Source organism: Mustelus asterias, chromosome 19, assembly GCF_964213995.1.
Source record: "Mustelus asterias chromosome 19, sMusAst1.hap1.1, whole genome shotgun sequence".
NCBI classification, from domain to species: Eukaryota; Metazoa; Chordata; class Chondrichthyes; order Carcharhiniformes; family Triakidae; genus Mustelus; species Mustelus asterias.
This window is the reverse complement of record NC_135819.1, coordinates 31209251-31235125: the sequence shown is the minus strand read 5'-3', so window position 1 is coordinate 31235125 and position 25875 is coordinate 31209251. Positions and strand designations below refer to the sequence as shown.

Here is a 25875-nt window from a genome sequence, read left to right as displayed (position 1 = left end):
CAGATCAAGCTATTTCCTCCCTATCATCCCGAAGTACTCCATGTGCCTATCCAATAGCTTCTTAAATGTTCCTAAAGTGTCTGACTCCACTATCCCTGCAGGCAGTCCATTCCACACGCCAACCACTCTCTCTGAGTAAAAAAAAACATGGCTGATTTCTACCCCCACAGCCTATCTGAAGCTGGGGGGCGGGGGTGGGGTGCAGATTGTGTAAAATAAAGTAGTTGGCCACCTCTCATTTTCCTGCCCATCCTCCCCCCAGCCCCTGACCTGTCTCCCATTTCATTGTGGGCAGGTAAGGCAGCCCCACCCACTCTTAAACCCATTGAGGTCCCAAAGTAGCCAGTTCATGGCTCCATTCCGCTTCCGCCGCTATAACCCGTATGGTAGCAGAAGGTGGAGGAAAGGCGGGCAGTCTGACAGCTGGTGTTGGGCAAGAAGGAGTGGGTATCTCTTTGGGCTGTCTCCTGTGCCCATCGGAGGCATCGCTGCCAACGTTGTACCCCTCCCCTTTAAGTCTCCCCAGGATCCCCTTCTCCCCCCATTCCCATACTGGGGTCTGCCTAAATAAATGAAGGTGGCACCGTGATTAGCACTGCTGCCTCACAGCGCCAGGGACCCAGGTTTGATTCCCGGTTTGGGTCACTGTCTGTGTGGAGTCTGCACATTCTCCCCGTTCCTGCGGTTTCCTCCCATAGTCCAAACAACGTGCTGATTAGATTTGATTTGATTTATTATTGTCACGTGTATTATTATACAGTTAAAAAGTATTGTTTCTTGTCTGCTATACGGACAAAACATACTGTATTGAGAGAAGGAAATGAGAGAGTACAGAATGTAGTGTAATAGTCATAGCTAGGGTGTAGAGAAAGATCAACTTAGGTGAAGTGACCATGCTAAATTCTCCCTCCGTGTACCCGAATAGGTACCGGAGTGTGGCGACGAGGGGATTTTCACAGTAACTTCATTGCAGCGTTAACGTAAGCCTACTTGTGAAACTAATAGTTAAATTGAAACTTTAAACTGGAGGCTGGGTTTTGGGGTGGGGGAGGGAGGGGTTGCCCGTGGGTTTTATGGTCAGGGATGCAAGGAATACACCCTGCCCCATCCGGTCACTCCCGTCCCCCCGGTAAAAGCCAGGCCGAGAGGATAAAACAGCATTGGGCAATTGATGGGATTGAGAGACCAATCCCCTCCTGCGCAAAGCCTGTCATTTCAGCGATGGCCACCAATGGGAACAGCTGGCCTTTTACTGTCCACAGTAAGAGTTTTAACAACACCAGGTTAAAGTCCAACAGGTTTATTTGGTAGCCTCTGACGAGGAGCAGCGCTCCGAAAGTTCCTCTGATGAAGGAGCAGCGCTCTGAAAGTTCCTCTGACGAGGAGCAGCGCTCCGAAAGCTCCTCTGACGAAGGAGCAGCGCTCCGAAAGCTAGTGGCATTTGCTACCAAATAAACCTGTTGGACTTTAACCTGGTGTTGTTAAAACTCTTACTGTGTTCACCCCAGTCCAACGCCGGCATCTCCACATCACCTTTACTGTCCATCCAGCATTGTAAAAGTTTCCCACTCTGGCAGCCCTTATCCCAGTCACGCACATGCCTGCGATGTAAGGTCTGAATGTGCCTGTAGTGGGAAGACATTGAAGCGTTCGGTATGGATAATGGTAAGAATCGAGACTCAGGGATTTAGGTGTAATTTAAATCTGTTAGTTAAACTGGAACAACTTGATTGAAGATGCGCTGAATGAGTTTAAGGGAATGTGTGGTAAGGTTTTTTTTAAAAAAAGCTACAACCCCTCCCTGGTTGATCTATTTAGCATATTTTCAGTTTTCCAAAGATTCCTTGGCCAATTGGTTTTCTCTCCTCTATTGTCCTTGGAAATATCATGGAGAATCTCAGGAGGCAGAGAGTTCAAATCTCTCTCTTCAATTGCCCCAGTGCTGTTGGCCTCTGACAGGACTTTCTCTTAGAGTCGCTATAGATGGAGTTTGTTTCAGCAGTCGGGAATTGTTGGCAGGACGATTTTCCACCTAAGTTGTTTCAGATATATTACAACTTGTGCATCCTTCAACATTGTCCCCGGTTCATTAATACCATTCGGTAAGGACTCGCCCTGAAACTAACTTGTTGGTCTAACGAGCAGTGTATCCTGGTAGGTGGGGGAGGCCTGGAGCAATGTTGATGGATAGGCCTGTTATTAAGTTGCGAGTGACAGTTAAAATTGGCTTGATGGTTCTCTGTTAATTAGTGCTGACCGCTGCCCTGTTCAGGATGTGCTCCCAGCGTTTTAATTTCGATATATTGAGTTCTTGGGATTCCATGGAATGGAATTTAAACTTCAGCAAGTTTTACACTCGCCCTTTTTCAATTAAAAAAAATGCAATAGATTGTCAGTAATGCATGTTGCCTTTTTAATTGTTACCAGTTCTGTAATGACAAATCACAATGTTTTTGTTCAGTGCTGTCCTGTACTAATATTAGCAGGCGCTGTGGTATGTGTTAGTGGGCACAGTGGGGTATGCTGCTGGGAAAGGCGGGTACACTGACGAACATCATGTGATATGCTGGTGGTCAGGTGGGTGGTGGGCACTGTGATATGCCGATTTTTGATTGGATTTATTATTGTCATGCGTTAGTATACAGTAAAAAGTAGTGCTTCTTGCGCACTATACAGACAAAGCATACCGTTCATAGAGTACATAAGGGGGAGGAAAGGAGAGGGTGCAGAATGTCGTTTATGAAGCTGTTTATTTCTTATAATCATTGAAACCCTACAGTGCAGAAGGAGGCCATTCAGTCCATCGAGTGCACTGACAGCAATCCCACCTAGGCCCTATCCCCATAACCCCACATAGTTACCCCGCTAATCCCTCTAACCTACGCATCCCAGGACACTAAGGGACAATTTAGCATGGCCAATTCACCTAACCCCCACATCTTTGAACTGTGGGAGGAAACCGGAGGAAACCCACGCGGAAAACGTGCAAATTCCGCCCAGTGACCCAAGCCGGGAATCAAACCCGGGTCCCTGGAGCTGTGAGGCTGCAATGCTAACCACTGTGCCACTGTGCCGCCCCAGTAGTTGGTGTTACAGCCATAACTAGGGTGCAGAGAATGATCAACTTAATGCAAGACGGATCCATTCAAAAGTCTGATGGCAGCAGGGACGAAGCAGTTTTTGAGTCAGTTGGTATGTGATCTCAGACATTTGTATCTGAAGAAGGTGGAAGAGAGAATGTCCGGGGTGGTGTCCTTGATTCCGCTGGCTGCTTTTCTGAGGCAGCAGCAAGTGTAGACAGAGTCAATGGATGAGAGGCTGGTTTGTGTGATGGACTGGACTTTGTTACTCTGGCAGACACCATGTGGTATACTGGTGGGTGAGGTTGGTATGCTCACGGGTGCAGTGGGTGAGGTGGTTGGTGTGATCATACGTCAAAGGCTGCAGACAGGTTAAGAAGGACAAGTTTATCTTTGTCACAGTCTAGATCAGCTAGATAGTCAATATCTTTTCCCAAAGGTAGGGAAGTCTAAAACTAGAGGGCATAGGTTAAAGGGGAGAGATACAAAAGGGCCCAGAGGGGCAATTTTTTCACACGGAGGGTGGTGAGTGTCTGGAACAAGCTGCCAGAGGTAGTAGTAGAGGCGGGTACAATTTTGTCTTTTAAAAAGCGTTTAGACTGTTACATGGGTAAGATGGGTATAGAGGGATATGGGCCAAACGCGTGCAATTGGGACTAGCTTAGTGGTTTTAAAAAACAGGGCGGCATGGACAAGTTGGGCCGAAGGGCCTGTCTCCATGCTGTAAACCTCTATGACTGTCTCGCAGGGCGTCATTAATGACTTTGGTAAGATCTGTTTCGATATCCTAGCAGGAGAAACCTAAATAGAAAAATTCAGACATGGAGTTCTGGGAAAGATGAACACGGATTGGGGAAGCAACAACACATTCAAGGAATTTAGAGAGGAAAGGGAGGTTGGAAATGGTTTAAAAAGGGTCAGGATTAGCTCCTCGAGGAGTGAAGATGCCAAAATTTGAAGGAGATCAAGGTGACTGCATCATTTTATATTCATATCATATTTACTTTCATATCATTGCTATGTTTCAAAATGCAAGAATGTTTTTAGTATATAAAAGTTGACACCTTTCTGGTAGTTATTCTGTGCAGTAGTTAAAGTTGTGTGTAATAACTGCTACTAATTCTGTATGTTGATATTGTTTTATGGTGTGTGTTACAGTTGGTGAGTGCCAACCTTGACAGTTGCTGGCCGGGAGGATGAGCTGATGATATATCATGGAGCTGAAGGTCTGGGTGGATGGAGCCCAGCGCATCGTGTGTGGTGTGACAGAGGTCACGACCTGCCAAGAGGTCGTCATTGCCCTTGCTCAAGCCATAGGTAAGAGACGTTGTGAATGGATTATTTCAGTGTGAGGGTGGGAGATATCCTCTCCAGATGTGGGGCCATTGTATCGGGGGAGCTTTGAGCGAACTATGATAGAATCCCACAGTGCAGATAGAGGCCATTTGGCCCATCGAGTCTGCACTGACCACAATCCCACCCAGGTTCCATCCCCACAACCCCATACATTTACCCTAACTCGTCCCTCTGACAGCAAGGGGCAATTTAGCATGGCCAATCCACCTAACCCGCACATCTTTGGACTGTGGGAGGAAACCGGAGCACCTGGAGGAAAGCCACGCAGACGCAGGGAGAACGTGCAAACTCCACACAGAGAATGACCCAAGCCGGGAATTGAACACGGGTCCCTGGTGCTGTGAGGCATCAGTGATAACCACTGTATTACTGTGCCAACTTAGATTGGTATTAGACACCGTGCTGTCTGAGATTAGGACCCCAAGTGATTGGATAAGCTGTACAGTTCCCTATCGCGATCCACTGGCCCTCTGGCTATCTGTGCGGGGACACTGTGTGTTCATATTTTTCCTGTACCATGTGAATCATTAGAATGATATTTCTTTTCTCTGTTATGGACCTGCTTGATTTATACTCGAGGGGCAATGGTTAGATTCTCTTGCGGCCGATGGTCATTGCCTGGCATTTGTGTGGTGCAAATGTTGCTTGCCACTTATCAGCCCAAGCTTGGATATTGTCCATGTCTTGGACAATATTGCATTTGGACATGGACTGTTTCAGTATGTAAGGAGTGGCTCAGAATGGTGCTGAACATTGTGCAGTCAGCAGCGAGCATGGGCAGAGAGGAGCCTGACAGGTACAAAGCAGCCGGGGAGGATGTGGGCTATGTTTCCTCCGTACAACCACCATCGATCTGTGTTGCCACATCTTCACTGTCCAAACAACCAGATCGTGACCTTCCCACCGCATTGATCCTTCCATGTCCTCCTCCACTGCTAGCACAGTGGTTAGCACTGCTGCCTCACAGTTCCAGGGCCACTGGTTTGATTCCAGGCTTGAGTCACCATCTGTGCGAAGTCTGCACGCTCTCCCAATGTCTGTGTGGAGTTTGTATGTTCTCCCTGTGTCTGCGTGGGTTTCCTCCGGGTGCTCCAGTTTCCTCCCACAGTCTGAAAGACGTGCTGGTTGGGTGCATTGGCCATGCTAAATTCTCCCTCCGTGTACCCGAACAGGCGCCAGAGTGTGGCGACTAGGGGATTTTCACAGTAACTTCATTGCAGTGTTAATGTAAGCCTACTTGTGACAATAAGAAATAAACTTTACTCCTCCTGTACCATGAGACCCTCTCAATATTTAGATACCCCTGCATCATCTCTCTAGTACATCCTCCTCGTTGGTAATTGTATATTAATTATGTATGATTCAATGCAGATGGTGGGCAGTAACTAGGGACTCACTTGAATCCCTAGAAATGAAACCTTGGGTTAGGAGGCGTGTGCTTGTAAAGTGTAACTCTGCAAGTAAATGCCTATAAATGTTCACTCCATCCTTCACTAACCAGCTTCGGGAAGATAACATCAGCGACTATCCCGTAGGGCTCTTGTCCTCACTCATATTGGGCTTTCACACCCTCTCTACCCTACAGCGTTTGGTGTCCAAAGAACCACCCAGGTCTTCAGTCCCTGAACACCAGTGGCCATCTATTGCTAGCTGACTCATGTGGAGGGGTTGAGGAGTAAACTCTTTTTGAAAATCAAAAGCTCTGAGCCTGATGTGGGGAAAGGTACCCAATTGGTGGTGAAGGAGGGGGGAGTTGATGATGCAGAGGGTTAACTGCAGGGAGGAAGGATGATTCTCCTCCGTGTTTACGAAAGCTCATTGCCAGAAACTTTTCTCCCTCATTCTCCCCGCTGTCCAGTGTGACAATTAATCCCACAATCCTTCAACACGCACCTTGCCCCTTCCTGTTTGGTCAGCTGATGCTCAGTAAGGCCAAGTAAAGTCCTACTTGTGACGAAAGGCTTAGGGGAGACAGGAGAGTGGTTTCAAGGGCAGAAATTCTCTCCTAATCGACCGCGAGCAGCATTACAGGCCCTCCTCCTGAATTTAATCTGGTGTAAATGGGAGGTCAGAGATAAAATTGAGTACATAAGCAAAGCAACATGAAATAATAATCAAGGTCACTGATTGACAATTTCCACAAACATTCTGAATGTTGTTTACCAAATTTGGCTTGAAAAGAAACACAGTAACATTCCCAGAATAATCTTTATTAATAGCTTCAATTGTTTGTCTCCATATCATAGCTCTGATATATTGCAACAGGAGAAAGGACTCAAGTTTATTTGGTGCATTTTGCAAACTTCCAAAACAAGTTGAGGTAACTTTGAGTTAAAATCACACAATCCCTACAGTGCAGAAGGAGGCCATTCGGCCCATCGAGTCTGCACCAACCACAATCCCACCCAGACCCTATCTCCGTAACCCCACAAATTTACCCTGCTAATCCCTCTAACCAATGCGTCCTGGGACACTAATGGGCAATTGAACATGGCCAATCAACCTAACCCGCACATCTTTGGACTGTGGGAGGAAACCAGAGCACCCGGAGGAAACCCACACAAAGACGGGGAGAACATGCAAATTCCACACAGACAGTGGCCCAAACCGGGAATCGAACCCAGATTCCTGGAGCTATGAGGCAGCACTGCTAACCACTGTGCCGCCCTAGTTGTAATTACTGTCAGAGTAACACAGAAACACAGTCGCCAATGTACACACAGCAAGATCCGAGAAGTAACAATGAGACTTTTTTAAAATTCATTTATGGGATGTGGATGTTGCTGCCTAATCCCATCCTTTATTGCCCATCCTTAATTGCCCTTGAGAAGGTGGTGGTGAGCCGTCTCCTTTAACCGTTGCAGCTCCTGAGGTGTAGATACACCCATAATGCTGTTAGGGAGGGAGTTCTGGGATTTTGACCCAGCCACAGTGAAGGAGCGGCTGATATATTTCCATGTCAGGATGGTGAGTGGCTTGGAGGGGAACCTCCAGGTAGTAGAATATGACAAACTAATGTAAAACCATAAAAACCCACGCTGCCTTCAGGTGCGGTTCCTCAAGAGCACTGGCAATCATGGGCATTGGTCCATGGTTGTTTTGGCAAGGCGATTTGGCTTTGCCTGCTACAGTACGTCTGACCCAGTAACTATCTCACTCTTACAATGTTCTGTATAGACATATGGGAGCGATTTACAGGTTGATAATCCACCAGTTTGTGGATTAAACACACCTCCCCTGACCTCCTATCTGGGCTGGGACTTGAACCCAAAGCTTCTGACCTAGAGATAGGGATGGTACCCACTGCGCCAAAAGAGCTCCTTTAAAATCTTCTGTCGGTAGATGATAAATAAATGATTATTAGACACAAAATGTGGGCCCATCCCAGGCGGAGACAGAAGAATTGATAATAAAGAATAAAAAAGATTACAGCACAGGAACAGGCCATTTGGCCCTCCAAGCCTGCTGCCCGACTGAACTAAAACCTCCTACCCATCCGGAGACCACATCCCTCTATTCCCATCCTATTCATGTATTTGTCCAGACGCCCCTTAAAACTCACTATCGTATCTACCTCCACTACCTCCGCCCGGCAGTGAGTTCCAGGCACCCACCACTCTGTGTAAAAAAAATAACTTGCCTCATACATCACTTGTAAACCTTGCCCCTCGCACCTTAAACCTGTGCCCCCTAGTAATTGACTCTTCCACCCTGGGAAAAAGCTTCTGACTATCCACTGCTGAGTAAGAAAGTGGGAGAGAGACTCCAGTTTCTGTTTTCACAGAGGATGATACAAAATATCCCTCAGAAATAGTGGGGAACCAGAGGACCAGCAAGAATGAGGAACTGGGAGAAACTAATACCAATTAGAATAGTCATATTGGAGAAATGAATGGGGCTGAAAGTTGATAAGTCCCTGCAACTGATGATCTACATGCCAGAGTGTTGAGAGAGGACGCTGTAGAGATAGTGAATGCATTTCCAATTCTCTTTCAACATTCTATAAGTTTTAGAATGGTTTCTGCAAATTGGAAGGTAGCAAATGTAACCCCAGTATTGAAGAAAGGATGAAGAGATAATCCTGATAGTTTACAGATGTGTTAGGCTGACATCAGTAGTGCAGAAAATGCTAGAATCTATTATTGGGGAGGTGATGGCCTAGTGGTATTATCACTAGACTACTGATGACCATGAAACCATTGTCGATTGTTGGAAAAACCCATCTGGGTCACTAATGTCCGTTAGGGAAGGAAATCTGCTGTCCTTACCCGGTCTGTCCTACATGTGACTCCAGAGCCACAGCAATGTGGTTGACTCTCAACTACCCTCTGGACAAGGGCAACTAGGGATTGGGCAACAGAGAAAATGCTGGAAAATCTCAGCAGGTCTGGCAGCACCTGTAAGGAGAGAAAAGGAAAGCTTTGACAAAGGGTCATCTGGACTCGAAACGTCAGCTCTTTTCTCTCCTTACAGATGCTGCCAGACCTGCTGAGATTTTCCAGCATTTTCTCTTTTGGTTTCAGATTCCAGCATCCGCAGTAATTTGCTTTTATTATATGGATGGATTATAAATGCTGACCAGCCTACGGCGCCCATGTCCCACGAATGAATAAAATAAAATTAAAGGTGTGATAACTCCACACTTCAGAAAATACTGATAGGTTTAGGCAGAGCCGACATAGATTTCTGAATGGGAAATAATGTTTAATAAACCATAGTTTTTTGAAGATGTAAGTATCAGGATAGATAAGTGAGAATGATTTTGATTTGATATTTATTGTCACTTATGAGTATACAGTGAAAAGTGTTGTTTCTTGCTCACTATACAGACAAAGCATACCGTTCATAGAGAAGGAAAGGAGAGAGTGCAGAATATAGTGTTGCAGTCATAGCGAGGGTGCAGAGAATCATTCAAAAGTCTGACAGTAGCAGGGAAGAAGCTGTTCTTGAGTCGGTTGGTGCGTGACCTCAGACTTTTGTATCTTTTTCCTGACGGAAGAAGGTGGAAGAGAGAATGTTCGGGGTGTGTGGGGTCCTTACTTATGTTGGCTGCTCTGCCAAGGCAGCGAGAAGTGTTGACAGAGTCAATGGATGGGAGGCTGGTTTGCGTGATGGATTGGGCTTAGTTCACGATCCTTTGCAATTCCTTGCGGTCTTGGGCAGAGCAGAAGCCATACCAAGCTGTGATACAACAGAAAGAATGCTTTCTATGGTGCATCTGTAAAAATTGGTGCGAATCATAGCTGACATGCCAAATTTCCTTAGCCTCCTAAGAAAGTAGAAGCATTGGTGGGTTTTCTTAACTATAGTGTCGGCGTGGGGGGGACCAGGTCAGGTTGTTGGTGATCTGGACACCTAGAAACTTGAAACTCTCGACCTTTTCTACTTCGTCCCCAATTTTCACTAGACTAAGGCAAGTGGGATTAGGTGGGCAGGACAGGGCATTTCTTGTGTCGGTGCAGACTCAATGGGCCACAGGGCCTCTTCTGCACTGTAGTATTCTGTAAGGGCACTATACAAATGCAAGAAGTTGTTATGGATTTCCATTCACAGCTCCACATTTGCCCCATGGGAATGTTGAACTGAATTAGGTGCACTGGAGAAAATCTTTTTTTTTCACATTCGGAATAGGAGTCGGAGTAGGCCGTTCGGCCCCTCCAACCTGCCCCATCATTTAGTAAGACTATGGCTGATCTGCTTATGTTCCACATTCTGAACCACCCCATCAGTTACTGTGGGTTTGTTTGCTGCACTGAGTATATTTCAGGGCACCAGTCACCCCACCATTGTTTCCAATCAACTTGTACCCAAGAAATTTGCAGATAAGTGCGTCCTATCAACAGACACTGGCTGCAGTGTGTAAGTACTTAAGAAAATGGCCAATAAATCACGTTACTGTGAAAATAATGTTCCCTTTCATTGGCCACACAGCCTGAGACCAGGGTTTAGATCATTCCTTGCCGGTACCTGTGTGTTAATTCAGGGCGATAGAAGGAGAACTGATGCATTGTGCCAACGTGAACCAGCTTAAGATCTTAACTTGGATGGAGAGCTTTGAATTGTAAGAGCTTGCTCTAATAGGCGGCTAAGTAAATCAGCGTGCTGTGTAATTATATAAAACCCACAGAGTTAACAACGGCAAGCTCTGTTTGAAACTTTACTGTTTTCACTTCTCAGTAAGTTGGGGTTTGGGACAATTTCATCTTAGATGCGGAGAGGGATTTTCCCCTCGTGGGGGATAAGAGGGCACAGTTTCAAAAATGAGGGCTCTCTCATCCAAGACAGAGATGAGGAGGAGTTTCCTCTCAGAGGGTTGTTAGTGTTTGGAATTCTCTTCCACAGCGGGAGCTGGATTATCGAATATATTCAAGGCACGTTTTGGAGGGTCAAAGGTCATGGGGACAAAGAACAAACAAAGAACAATACAGCACAGGAACAGGCCCCTCGGCCCTCCAAGCCCGCGCCGCTCCCCGGTCCAGGATTGAATCCTGAATCCAGGATCCCCGCCCAATTTTCCAGCCTATCTACATACCAATATCCTATCCACCGAGCTGTCCCTCACAGCTACGATGCTTTGTTCATTACAACCTATTAACTCACCCCCACCCCCCCATTCCAGACCATGTGATCTCCAGGGAGAGGCGAAAACCCAGAGTGAAAAACCCCAGGGCCAATATGGGGAAAAAAAATCTGGGAAATTCCTCTCCGACCCCCTGAGGCGATCGAAACTAGTCCAGGAGATCACAATGGCCCCGATCGGAAAATGCTTCCCAACCCTAGTCATTTCCACTTCCACGAACACCATATGAATTCCCTGCCCCCGAGACAGGTTCCCAACTATCCGCAGTCTCACTCTGTACTGGCACCAGCAAGATGATCATAGAATGAAGCCTTGAAACGAGAAACCAGGAACAATTAGCCCGCGCCGCTCCCTGGTCCAAACTAGACCACTCTTTTGTATCCCTCCATTCCCACTCCGTTCATATAGCTGTCTAGATAAGTCTTAAACGTTCCCAGTGTGTCCGCCTCCACCACCTTGCCCGGCAACACATTCCAGGCCCCCACGACCCTCTGTGTGAAATATGTCCTTCTGATATCTGTGTTAAACCTCCCCCCCTTCACCTTGAACCTATGACCCCTCGTGAACGTCACCACCGACCCGGGGAAAAGCTTCCCACCGTTCACCCTATCTATGCCTTTCATAATTTTATACACCTCTATTAAGTCTCCCCTCATCCTCCGTCTTTCCAAGGAGAACAACCCCAGTTTCCCCAATCTCAGACATGCAGGAAAGTGGAGTTGAGGCCACATCAGGTCAGCTATAACCCTACTGCACGATGGAGCAGGCTCGAGGGGATGAGTGGCCTACACCTCATAATTCTTGGGTAGGATTTACTCATTTTTAGATAGTGGCATAGTGGGTGGGAAAAACAGCACGGAGATTGCCCAGTCTGAGGGCAGCTCTTTCGGTGCACTTTTAGTGTCCTAGAGAGAGGCATTTATGGGCAGGTCCCACGACATCACATTGACAAACATCATCTGTAAAAGATTAGATCCATTTTCAAAAGAGTAAAAATTTGATTTGATTTATTATTGTCACATGTATTCCTTGCTTGCTATGTAGACAAAGCATACCATTCATAGAGTACATAGGGGAGAAGGAAAGGAGAGAGTGTAGAATGTAGTGTTACAGTCATAGCTGGGGTGTAGAGAAAGATAAATTTAATGCGAGGTAGGTCCATTCAAAAGGGAAGAAGTGTTCTTGAGTCGGTTGGTACGTGACCTCAGGCCTTTGTATCGTTTTTTCGATGGAAAAAGTTGGAAGAGGATATATCTGGGATGCGTGGGGTCCTTAATTATGCTGGCTGCTTTGCCGAGGCAGCGGGAAGTGTAGACAGTGTCAATGGATGGGAGGCTGGTTTGAGTGATGGACTGGGCTACATTCACGACCCTTTGTAGTTTCTTGGAGAGAGCAGGAGTTATACCAAGCTGTGATACCAGAAAGAATGCTTTATATGGTGCATCTGTAAAGGTTGGTGGGAGTCGTAGCGGACGTGCCAAATTTCCTTAGCCTCCTGAGAAAGTAAGAGAAAATAGAACCCCACCCCCAGACAAAATTTAAATTTAATCTGGAACAATTTTATTATATTGAACATTTATTTTCCTATCTTCTTTATGTAGGAAGAACAGGCCGCTACACACTTATTGAAAAATGGAGGGAGACGGAGCGATATCTGGCACCGTACGAGAATCCGTTAGGTGCCCTGAGTAAATGGGGTCAGTACGCCAGTGATGTGCAGTTAATACTACGCCGGACAGGCCCTTCACTGAGCGAGCGGCCCACATCGGACAGTATCAGTCGCGCGCCGGAGAGAACTTTATATCGACAAAGCCTCCCGCCATTGGCTAAGCTGAGGCCCCAAAATGACAGATCGCTAAAAAGGAAGGAACCAAAGAGGAAATCTTTGACTTTCACAGGCGGCCCAAAGGGGTTCATCGACATTTTTGGGAGGGGTAAGGACTTTGAGGTGAAGCACCAAGCAGTGGCCTCCAGGAGCTCAGTGGAAGAGCTGAAGAAACTGGTCCTTCTACAGAAGGAGAAGCTTCACACCCTGGAGAGGCAACTGGAATCGAACAAGGTGGAACTGAGGTATTGGGAGGGGAAGGCTCACTCGCGGATGGAGGAAGAAATTCTGAGGCTGGGGCAAAGGATTAAAAAGAATGATATTGAGATTGAGGAGGAGGAGTTCTGGGAGAACGAGTGGCAGATTGAGCAGGAGAACGAGAATCAGCTGAAGGAGCAGCTCCGGGAGGTGAAACTGCGCATCAAGGAGTGTGAGGAGAAGGTGAGGGACTACATGTGGAAGATCCAGCAGATAGGGGACGGCATCGAAGCCGAGAAGCGTCAGCAGGAACTGCGAGGGGCTCACATCAATGAGGAGGAGGTTACCGGGAACCTTATCAAAATCAAAAACGATATCGAGCTCAAGTGCCAACACAGTGCCCGACTTCAGAACAGCCTGCGAGCCGTCGAGCGGACTCTAGGACAAGCCAATAAAAAGCTTCAGGTAACACAACTGATTATCCTGCAACCTGCACCGACTAATCAGTGTCACATTTAATCAGTCTTACATTTAGGGAGTATTTCTGGAATTTCCGTATTTGGGTTCTTGGCAGAGTGCTTGTCAGCCTCGTTAACATTCCCCTTCATTGTAGGGCGAGATGATGGCCTCGTGGTATTATCGCTAGGCTATTAATCCAGGGGACCTGGGTTCAAATCCCGCAGATGGTGGAGATGGTGGAATTTGAATTCAATTGGGTTCAATACAAAAAAAATAGCTGGAATTAAGAATCTACTGATGACAATGAAACCATTGTCGATTGCTGGAAAAACCCATCTGGTTTTCTGATGTCCTTTTAGGGAAGGAAATCTGCTGTCTTTATCTGGTCTGGCCTACATGTGACTCCAGAGTCACAGCAATGTGGTTGACTCTCAACTGCCCTCTTAAATGGCCGAGCGAACCACTTAGTTCAAGGGCAATGGGGGATGGGCAATAAATCCTGGCCCAGCCAAAGATGCCCACATCTCATAAATAAAAAGATGTATTTTAACTGGGGAAGTGTTCTTTCTACGACCAAAGTTCACTCAGCGCTCACCACCTGGAACCAGATTGAATGTTGACATTCAGTGTTACCATCGCTGAAACCCCGACTATCAACATCAGAGGGGTTGTCATTGCCCAGGGAATTGAGTGGGCTAGCTATATAAATACTGTGGCTACCAGAGCAGGTCAGAGAGAGACTGGGAATCCAGCAGTGAGTAACTCACCTCCTGACTCTCCAAAGCCTGTCCACTATCTACAAAGCACAAGTCAGGAGTGTGATGGAATACTCCCCACTTGCCTGGATGGGTGCAACTCCAACAAGAGGCTCAACACCACGCAGGACAAAGCAGCCCGCTTGTTTGCTTCATTTAGGAGCAGTCTGCCCTCCAGAGGTGTCTCTGACAGTCCAGCATCCTGACTCTTTACCTCCCCCCACACCCACGCCGTCTCTGTGTCTCCTCTCTCTAATGACCGAGACATTGACATTGGGAACCAGCCTCTCATTGTAGGAACAATAAGGGACGGCAGATTTGCTTCTCTGAAGTCGGGTGTTTTAGCAACAGTCTGAGCTGCTCGAACAGGGCCGTTTAATCTATCCAATACTAGCCCACAAATTACCCAGAACAGCTTCAAGACTTGGGAATGGAGGAATGGGAGGAGGCCATTCAGTCCATCAAGGCTGTTCTGGCATTCAGTTTGACTGATCTGTATCTTAGGTTTAACCACCCACCTTGGTTCCTTCACACTTAATAACTTAGCGACACAAAATATCGATCAATCTGATTTTTTATATCATTATTGAACCCACCCTGAGCAGCATTTAGTGGGAGAGAGCTCCAGAATTCCACTCGCTCTCTGCATGACGATAACGTGCTTCATCCCTGAAGGGCCTCGATCCATTTTTAAAAAAATTACTCCATTCTTCAAGTTACAAAGCCAATGTGCAGAGTGTGCGGCATGGTGGCACAGTGGCTAGCATAGCTCCCCCACAGTGCCAGGGACCCGGGTTCAATTCCAGCCTCGGGTCACTGTCTGTATGGAGTTTACACGTTCTCCCCATGTCTGCGTGGGTTTCCTCCGGATGCGCCAGTTTCCTCCCGCAGTCCAAAGATGTGCAGGTTAGGTGGATTGGCCATGCTAAATTGCTCCTTAGCATCCCAAGATGTGGAGGTTAGGGGGAGTTAGCAGGGCTATGGGGCTAGGGTAGTGGGGAGGGCCTGGGTAAGATGATCTTTTGGAGGGTCGGTGCAGACTTGATGGGTCAAATGGCCTCCTTCTGCACTGTAGAGGTTCTCTGGTCAGGACAAGCCATTAATCCACCTCCTTGCATGCTCAAAAAGCCAGTTTGATTTGAGTTATTATTGTCACATGTATTAGCATACAATGAACAGTATTGTTTCTTGCACAGTATACAGACAAAGCATACTGTTCATAGAGGACATAGGGGAGAAGGAAATGAGAGAGTGCAGAATGTAGTGTTACAGCCTTAGCTAGGGTGTAGAGAAAGATCAACTTAATGCGAGGTAGGTCCATTCAAAAGCCTGATGACAGCAGAGAAGAAGTTGTTCTTGAGTTGGTTGGTACATGACCTCAGACTTTTGTATCTTCTTCCCAACGGAAGAAGGTGGAAGAGAGAATTATGCTGGCAGCGGGAAGTGTAGACAGAGTCAATGGATGGGAGGCTGGTTTGCGTGATGGGCTTCTTTCACGACCCTTTGTAGTTTTTTATGGTCTTGGGCAGAGCAGGAGCCATACCAAGCTGTGATACAACCAGAAAGAATGCTTTCTATGGTGCATCTGTAAAAGTTGGTGAGAGTCGTAGTGGACATGCCAAATTTCCTCCGTCCCCAGAGAGGCATTGGTGGGCTTTCTTAACTATAGCGTCGGCGCAATTTAAATTGAATCCAATTCGTGGTCCCCAAACGAGAGACATGCAAGTTTCCTACTCGATTGGCCAAAGAGTACCTTCTGTCCTGTATGAATCTATGGGTGGGGATTCTACAGCCTCGCTCGTCCCAAAACCATAAAATCCTGCCCAAAAGTCAACGGGGCCTTCCCACTGTCCGCCCCTGTGGGGCGGTAAAATTCCAGCCTATGACTCTACCCAAAATGTCTAGGAAGGGCACTGCACCTGACCTTAGCCAAGAGGCCAATTTTTAAGAATCTCCCCTCCTTATCCCGGACTCCCAGAACGAATCCTTTAATCATCTTAAACACTCGAAAGATTAACGCAAGTCCTGGTGGGATTTGAACCCGTGACCTGTGGGTTTCTTGTCAAGCCCAGGCCCTCGAGGCTCCCGCACACCATTTAGTGGCTGCCTCGTCAGGGCCCTCGCAAACAAGAGGAATCCTCCTCGTCTCTGTATTCTGTCCCTATTCTATTTTTAAATCAAATGACAAGTCTGAGTGTGTGAAATACTGTTTGGGTGGATATACTGTAATGCTGCCGACTTCATTCGAAAAACTGAATCCAGCAACTAGAAAACAGGAATGAAGAAAATGTGAAAAACAAAAGTCAAATGAGCAGATAATTGGAAAGAATCGATTGTAAATTAGCAGGGACTTCCCAATTCCAAACGTTTCCACAATTTTAGGGACTTAAAAACTACTGAGAAATTACTGAGGCCTTTCATTAACTTTGAACTGAGAGCCTTAAATACAAGTTAGTGACTAATAAATCCCAGGGTAATCTCTTTCTGCAGAGAGTGTTGAGAATTTTAAAAAATTCTCTTTCAGCCGATGGCCACCTCTGCTTAGTCCAACGTTTATTCCCCATCTCTAATTACCCGCAAGGGTGTGGGGGCAGCTCCTAGACTCTCCTTCAATCCTCCCATCCCCCCCAAACCTCACGCCTCCCCCGCCTGCCCCTCACCCCCAGGATGTGAGGGCAAAAGCTTCGGAAATACAATTGTTGATCTCAGCTTTTCCATTTATAACGCAGGCCGGCGTGAATAATTACATTGCTGAAATCCAAGCTTATCCCTCGCAGGACGCTATGATTCTGATCCCGGATTTCCCACAACACTCGCTCTCGTTATATCCCCTCACACACACTGCCTCCCCCTCTGTCCCACCTTCTCCTGCCCTCCATGCCCTCACACAGTATCCCTATCCCTCATTACAATTGTCTCTGGAGTCCTCCACTGCCTCGCCCGGGGCCTTGCCTGCCACTGGGCAGGGGTACACTCCTCACTCACACCTGGGGCTCGCTTTGGTCACCTCTCCCTTGTCTCGGCCTCCGTCTCCTGCTGCCTGACCAAGCCTTAGCTGCCTCTCCCCATTCAGTGTTTTCCCCGGCTGGGTGTTTTTCCCCCACTTGGTGTTATTCCCCACTCGGTGCTAACCTGCACATCCTCCTGTCCACCCCGTCACTCAGGACCCTGTGCCCAGGTTCTGTGTGTTTCACTTGCCACCTTCTTGAATCGCTGCAGTCCATGTGGTGTAGGTACCCTCAGTGCTGTGAGGGAGAGAGTTCCAGGATTTTGACCCAGCGACAGTGACGGAACAGCTGGTATATTTCCAAGACTTGAAAGTTGTGTGTTCCCATCTGTCTGCTGCCCTTGTCCTTCTAGATGGGTTTGGAAGGTGCTGTTGAAGGAATGGAAAATTTGCCACCACACGGTGTGCTTGGGGCAAATAAAATTGATGTGTTTAAGTGGAAGGGTGCCAAATGTGTCGGGGAGAAAGGAATGGAAACACATGCTGATAGGGTGAGATGATGTGGGTCAGCGTTTATTGCCCATCCTTAATTGCTGATGAACAGAGGGCAGTTGAGAGTCAACCACATTGCTGTGGCTCTGGAGCCACATGTAGGTCAGACCGGGTAAGGACAGCAGATTTCCTTCTCTAAAGGACATCAGAGGACCAGATGGGTTTTTCCAACAATTAATGATAGTTTCATGGTCACCATTAAGGTAATAGATTAAGGGTGACTCTGTGGCTCAAAGTAACAAAGGATTTATTGCAAATGATAAATAAGTATTTACAACAAAATGTCGGACAGAATCAATTCTGTGACTGTACAACTCTCCTCCCAGGCTCCAACTGTGGGATCTCCCCAACCCAGGATAACGCGCCCTTGCTCCTGATTGGCTTAGCTTCTCACCGTGGCAATCCATAGGGTCCGGCCCGATTGCGTGGCACTCGGGGAATGCCCCTTTGAAGGAGCCACACTATCACATACCCTCCCCTCCCCCCATTCCCCTCCCATCCCCTCCTCCAACTCCGGAATTCAGCCATGGAAGAAAGTAAGGACATCATTAGCCTAGACAAACCGTTTTTTATGAAAGGGAATTTGGAATACTCCAGGGAAAAACTCACCATGGGTTTAGTCGGTCCCAGGATTCCTGGTAGAAAGCCTCAGTTCTGTTCTAGGCTCTTCAGAATTTGAATCAGGTTGGACGGATGCAAAAGGCAAACTCATCAATCAGGGTCTCGCTCCTCCTGTAGCTGCTGATTCCTCAGTTACCGTGACCCTCCCTCCCCCGGCTGTTCAAGTCCCAACCAGAGTCCCAGTAACCAATCCTGGATCCTCGAATTGACAGCAGGGGTGGCCTGTTGTTCCCCTATATCCATCAGTGCTCTCCTCCTCCTCCTCACATGGTCTACGTGTTTCTTGTTGTCATTGTATCTGCACGACGTAGGAGACCGGTCCTGTTCTCTCCACAATCTTACCCACCACCCAAGCTGGTCCTGCGGCAAAGTTTCTGACCATGACTGAATCCTCAACTTGGAACACTTTGGGGGGAATTTTACCATTTTGAGTCGAAGTGCCGAATCTGGACGTCAAATAGATCCGTGCCTGGAATCCTCTTTCCAGCGCGCCCATACGTGTTTTGCCGGCTCTGGCCCGATCCGCGCTGTGGGTGGGGCTTAGCGCTGCCGGGACGATCGGAGCTCTGAACTGCGCATGCGCAGCTCAAAAAGAATCTGACCGCGCCCGGGCGCGAAAGAAAAAAACAGAAAGAGCGGCTCTCTGACGTTCATCCTCTGGTCAGGGTGGGGGGTGGGGCAGGGTGGGGGGGGAGGTGGTGTGACCGATCATCCCCTTTGGGGGGGGGAGTGGAGAGGGGGTGTGATGTATCATCCCCTGGGGGGAGGTAGAGAGGGGGTGTGACGTATCATCCCCTGGGGGTGGAGAGGGGGTGTGACGTATCATCCCCTGGGGGTGGAGAGGGGGTGTGACGTATCATCCCCTGGGGGTGGAGAGGGGGTGTGACGTATCATCCCCTGGGGGTGGAGAGGGGGTGTGACGTATCATCCCCTGGGGGTGGTGGGGGTGGAGAGGGGGTGTGACGTATCATCCTCTGGTCGGGGGGTTCCGCTGCCTGTCTGTGGCCGATCCCTCCTGGCACCATCACTGGTTCACTACCAGCCACACCCATCTCTCCCGCTCTCTCGCACCTGCAGGGAAGAGTAATCTGTGGCTGGTAGTGAACCAGTGATGGCACACCCCCTCTCCTCCTCCTGCCCCGACCAGAGGATGACCTGGGTCAGAGAGCCGTTGCAGTCTCTGATCCCGCTCTTCGGAAGCTGCAGTGGCGACTTCAGACTTTTATTTTGCAGGTCGATTACAGCGCGGACGCGGATCGGGCCAGAAGACGGTAAAGTGGGATTTGGCGGTAGAGTTGGGCGCGCGGTTCATTAAGTCGGTTTAAATGCATGCAAATGCATTTAAATCGTCGTGCCGCCCGATTCGGGCGCGGGCCGGACCCGTGCCCAAATCGGGTGTCGGTAAAGGCGCGATCTGCTCGGATTCGGGTGCAGATCGCATTAAAGGCCCGACACCCAACTTTGCCGCGATTTCCTTTACCGAAGTTTTGGTAAAATCAGGCCCTCTGTCTTTCTCCCCCGAGTTGTGATTTCCTGCCTGAGAAACTTGTCCAGTCTCCACCCTCCCTTGCCAAATGTGGAATCATCATATCCAACCACGTCCTTAAGCGGCGTCCCGTCCGTAACACACTGGCGTGACCCCCGTGTCGCGCTTGGCATGGCGTTGTATGACAACCAAAATCTGGCTGTATGTAGAAGGAGAGGCTTATCGACTTGTTTCTTCATTGATGACTTGAATGTTTGTACTACACACTCTGCTAGCCAATGGGAGGCTGGGTGGTAAGGTGCTAACCTAACACTGAGAATCCCATTTGATTTGACAAACTTTTCGAATTCCTCTGCTGTGAATGATGTGCCATCACCTGACACTAAAACTTCCAGAATACTATGAATGGCAAAAATTTTCCTTAAATTGTCGATGGTGGCAGTAGCTGTTGTGGACTTCATCAACTGGACATCCAACTACTTGGAATGTGTGTCCATTAACGTCCATTAATGGGCGGCACGGTAGCACAGTGGTTAGCACTGCTGCTTCAGAGCTCCAGGGTCCCGGGTTCGATTCCCGGCTCGGGTCACTGTCTATGTGGAGTTTGCACATTCTCCTCGTGTCTGCGTGGGTTTCCTCCGGGTGCTCCGGTTTCCTCCCACAGTCCAAAGATGTGTGGGCCAGGTTAAAAAAAAATTGCCCCTGGGATGCGTAGGTTAGAGGGATTAGTGGGTAAAATATGTGGGGGTAGGGCCTGGGTGGGATTGTGGTCGGTGCAGACTCGATGGGCCGAATGGCCTCCTTCTGCACTGTAGGGTTTCTATGATAAAACACATTGAATTCGATGATCAGCCACGATCAAAATGAATGGCGGAGCAGGGTTGAATGGCCTACTCCTGCTTCCAGTTTTAATGTTTCTGTGATCCAGAAATGGTCTGGCAAAGTCGGTATGTACTCTTACCCGGGGTCTACCTGGCCGCTCCCATGGATGCCAATTTGCCAGCGACAGCAAGGCCTGTCACGATTCACAGCCGGGGGGCATTGACTCACCATCCTTTCAATTCCTTTATCAATATCCGGCCATCAGACATAACATCTCGCCACTGCTTTCACCCTGCTTTGTCCAGGATAGGAGTCATGCAATTCCTGTAATAAGTCATCTCCCCTGGGGTGGGATTAGAAACTCTAGTCCCCCAAACCAACACCCCATCTTCACAGGTTATCTCCGTCCTTCTGTGTTCGTAGGGTTTGGGCAATTCTGACATCTCATACCTTTGCATTCTGACATCTTTGCATGACTATATTTTTAACTTGCAATAATACTGGGCCTCTTTCTGTCCACATCTTTATATGTTTAGCTGAGACTGGCAAAGCCTCTATCAGCCTCTTCCAGCACTACCTCTCGTGGGACTGGTAATGATGCCTGTGGCAAGGGCAACCAGCTGAGAGCATCTGCATTTGATATGTGTCCCAGGGTGAGGCTGAAACATATACCTGTAGGCTGCTAACATAAGAGTCCATCTGTGCACCCTTGCAGAGGCACTTAGCACTGGCTTCTCTTCCCTGACTAGACCTAACAATGGCTTGTGTTCTGAAACTATTGTAAAATGCTGTCCATAAATATACTGGTGAAACTTGTTGGCTGCATTAGTGACCACCAAGCTTTCTTTATCAATCTGGGAATATGGTTTTTCAACATCTAATAACGTTCTCCACGGAAAGGCAATAGGCCTTTCCGCTCCATCAGGCATCCGGTGGGACAAAACTGTTCCCATTCCATACAGTGATGTATGCAGGTTACTACCAAAGGTTTGGTTGGATCAAAGTGCACCAACAAAGCTGATGACTGCAGAGACTGGTTTAGTCTTTATGCAGGCTTCTTTTTGTTCCTCTTCCTGCCTCCGAGGTTTCTTGAACAGCTGGTGGAGTGGGACTAAAGTAAAAATCTACCACTCACCCTGCCAAGAAATAACTTCACCTCTGATATGTTTTTTTGGCAGTGGAACCTCCTTAATGGCTTTAACTTTAACTTTGCAGATGACACTAAGATAGGTGGCAGAGCAAAGTGTGCAGAGGACGCTGAAAGTCTGCAAAGGGATATAGATAATCTAAGTGAGTGGGCGAGGGTCTGGCAGATGGAGTACAATGTTGGTAAATGTGAGGTCATCCATTTTGGTAGGAATAACAGCAAAATGGACTAATATTTAAATGGTAAAAAATTGCAGCATGCTGCTGTGCAGAGGGACCTGAGTGTCCTTGTGCAGGAATCTCAAGGAGTTGTTTGCAGGTGCAGCAGGTAATTAAGAAGGCAAATGGAATTTTGTCCTTCATTGCTAGAGGGATGGAGTTTAAAAACAGCTTGGTTATGTTGCAGCTGTACAAGGTGCTGGTGAGGCCACACCTGGAGTACTGTGTACAGTTTTGGTCTCCTTACTTGAGAAAGGATATACTGGCACTGGAGGGGGCGCAGAGGACATTCACTAGGTTGATTCCGGAGTTGAGAGGGTTGGCTTATGAGGAGAGACTGAGTAGACTGGGACTATACTAATTGGAATTCAGAAGAATGAGGGGAGATCTCATAGAAACATATAAGATTATGAAGGGATTAGGTAAGATAGAAGCAGGGAAGTTGTTTCCACTGGCAGGTGAAACTACTTCTAGAGGACATAGTCTCAAAATAAGGGGAAGCAGATTTAGGACTGAGTTGATGAGGAACTTCTTCTTCACACAAAGGGTTGTGAATCTGTGGAATTCCCTGTCCAGTGAAGCAGTTGAGGCTACCTCATTGAATGTTTTTAAGGGAAGGATAGATAGATTTTTGAACAGTAAAGGAATTAAGGGTTATGGTGAGCGGGCGGGTAAGTGGAGCTGGGTCCACGAAAAGATCAGCCATGATCTTATTGAATGGCGGAGCAGGCTCGAGGGGCCAGATGGCCTACTCCTGCTCCTAGTTCTTTTGTGTCTCAACCCAAAAGATGTAGCTTCCTCTGCCTGGAACATACATTTCTCCTGTTTCAACCTCACACCTGCTTCTTTAAAACCTTCTCAATACTACTTCCAAATTTGATCTGTGTTCTACAGGCGAGCTTCCTGTAATTAGTGCATCATCAAATTAAACCATGATAATAGGATAGCTTTGTCCATCATATGCTGGAAAATGGCACAGGCTGATGAGACTCCAAAAGGTAAAGGTCTGTACTGGGATGAACCCTTGTGGGTGTTGACAGTAACCAGCCTTTGTGAATCCTCATCCAACACCAGCTGCTGGCAGGCGTGACTGGGGTCTAATTTGGTGTATTTTAAAGCTCCCCCGCTAGTTTATGGTAGAGGCCCTCGATTCTCGGAATGGGTTGTCTGTCTATCATGTTTCTGCGTTGATGGTTAATCTGTAATCTCCGCAAGTTCTTACTGTCCAATCTGCTTTGAGGATGGAGACGATGGGTGCAGCCCATTCGGAGAGTTGCACAGGTTTTATAATACCAAAATCTTCCAGTCTCTCTCAGCTCGACCTGAAGCGTCTGATGAAGGGCATGGAGCACTGGGCAGGCCGGGAAAATGTAGCCGTTGCATCCGGATTCAGATGGATTTTGGCTTTCGCTCCCCTTATTCATCCTAATTTGTTTTGGAAAACCTCGGAATACTTACGCAGCAGCTCCTGAAAACCTCCAGCCCGCAGGTTTAATATTCCCAACCAATCTAATCTTATCTACTTGAGCCAATCACGACCCATTAGATAAGGTCAATGACCTGTAATTACCAAGACCGGTAACTTTGCTGTTTGATTTTGGTAGGTCGCGGTGACTGTTGCCGTCCCTAAGGCCTTCAATGTCTCTCCAGTATAAAGTTAAAGTTTAAAGTTTATTTATTAGTGTCACAAGTAGGTTTACATTAACACTGCAATGAAGTTACTGTGAAAATCCCCTAGTCGCCACACTCTGGCGCCTGTTCGGGTACACTGAGGAAGAATTTAGCATGACCAACACACCTAACCCACACATCTTTCATACTGTTGGAGGAAACCGGAGCACCTGGGGGAAACCCACGCAGACATGGGGAGAATGTGCAAACACAGACAGTGACCCGAGGCCGGAATTGAACCCAGCTCCCTGGCGCTGTGACGCAGCAGTGCTAACCACTGTGCCGCCTATATGTAGACAATATGGCTCCTGACTCACTAAATCTCAATGGTTGGAGATGGGCGGCACGGTAGCATGGTGGTTAGCACTGCTGCTTCACAGCTCCAGGGACCTGGGTTCGATTCCCGGCTCGGGTCACTGTCTGTGCGGAGTTTGCACATTCTCCCCATGTCTGCGTGGGTTTCCTCCGGGTGCTCCGGTTTCCTCCCACAGTCCAAAGATGCGCGGGTTAGGTTGATTGGCCATGGTAAATTGCCCCTTAGTGTCCCGGGATGCGTAGATTAGAGGGATTAGTGGGTCAATATGAGGGTTAGAGGGATTAGCAGGTAAATATGTAGGGATACGGGGATAGGGCCCAGGTGGGATTGTGGTCGGTGCAGACTCGATGGGCTGAATGGCCTCTTTCTGCACTGTCGGGTTTCGATGGTTTTCGAAGATAATGAAATGCCTGCTCCCCTATGTCTGTAGCCACAGCCCCTGTGTCGACCTCCATTTTAAGAAATCTGCCATTTACAATCAGGGCTGTGTCTATAGGAGGCACTTTACTCAGCTGGGCCTGGTTTAGGGTGAATAACTCGGCTTCCTTGGGCTCCTCATCCAGTTTCTTTAAGGGAGTTAAATTAACCTTTGTGGGTTCACTATGTATGTTCCGTCCTGGCTGCTTTTCTCTACGTCCTGCTTTTAAATGATCTCTTCTATTGCACCTGAAACCACAATTCCTGCACAGGTAAACTCCTTGGGAATGTTCTCCCTCACACCGGAAACAAGCTTCCTCCCTCACTGTTGCACTCCCTCTCTCGAGCGCAGCTGTGCCCTCGCCTGGGCTCTTATCTACAACAGCCGTTTCCTGTCACAAACGCTTTACCTCATTTGGCATGCCTTGCAACTCGCTTATGCCCTGCTCGGCACATATAGTCACCTGGGCCATCTCCACAGCTTTTTATACAGCTTTTGGTCTTGGCCAGTAACCTTCTCTGTATGATCAGGCTGTTTATACCACAGACCAAACGGCCTCTTAACGTTTCTCCTAAAGCTCGGCTGAACCCACAGTGCTCTGCTAACCCTCTCAGTCTGGCCACATAGCCTGAGACTGTCTTCCACGGCTCCCGCGTTGCCAAAGGTTGTACCTCAACATAATGATCTGGAGTCAGGGGTTGAAATGATTTTTTACGTCCACAATCTGGTCAAAAGACTGTGGCCTGAATTCTCCCAAAAGAATTCAGTGTCCCGATCACTAACCCCCTGATCGTATCTGGCCCAGCCTCCATCCCCCGCAGCATTGAACACCTCCCCCTCCTAGCAGGCTGACACCTCCTCCCTCCATCCCATTAGTCAGCCCCGATCGTTGGCCTCCCACCCTCCCGCACTGATCCCTATGCCGAGTGGCGGTGAGACCCCCGCTCCAATGACCCCACCCTCTTGGCACTGACCATGGCCAATGCCAAAGTGTCCCCTGGGCATTGACACTTTTCCCCTTGGGCAGTGCCGGGAGCACAGGCTGGCACTGCCAAGGTGCCAATGCCAAGGAAGCACCACCCCTTCCATGCCCAAACCTCTGGGGGACCCCAATTGCCCCCCCCCCCCTTCGTTCCAGCAGTGTCAGGCCGCTAGCTCCCCGGGGCGGCACGGTGGCACAGTGGCTAGCACTGCTGCTTCACAGCGCCAGGGACCCTCTGCTTGGGTCACTGTCTGTGTGGAGTCTGCACATTCTCCCCATGTCTGTGTGGGTTTCCTCCTAATGCTCCAGTTTCCTCCCACAGTCTGAAAGACGTGCTGGTTAGGTGCATTGACCCGAACAGGCGCCGGAGTGTGGCAACTAGAGGAATTTCACAGTAACTTCATTGCAGTGTTAATGTAAGCCTTACTTGTGACTAATAAAT

General features: G+C 48.1%; 1 protein-coding gene across 6 annotated transcripts in view; it reads left to right on the top strand.

The window, feature by feature from the left end:
• rassf8b (Ras association domain family member 8b) overlaps positions 1-25875 on the top strand; it is a 142930-nt gene that overhangs the window by 102088 nt on the left and 14967 nt on the right. For all 6 annotated transcript variants that reach the window (XM_078235287.1, XM_078235289.1, XM_078235288.1 and 3 more), the window contains 2 exons: positions 4239-4397; positions 12618-13504. In XM_078235287.1, coding sequence (XP_078091413.1) covers positions 4295-4397; positions 12618-13504 — 990 coding nt within the window. In that variant the 5' untranslated portion in view covers positions 4239-4294. The remainder of the gene's footprint in view (positions 1-4238; positions 4398-12617; positions 13505-25875) is intronic.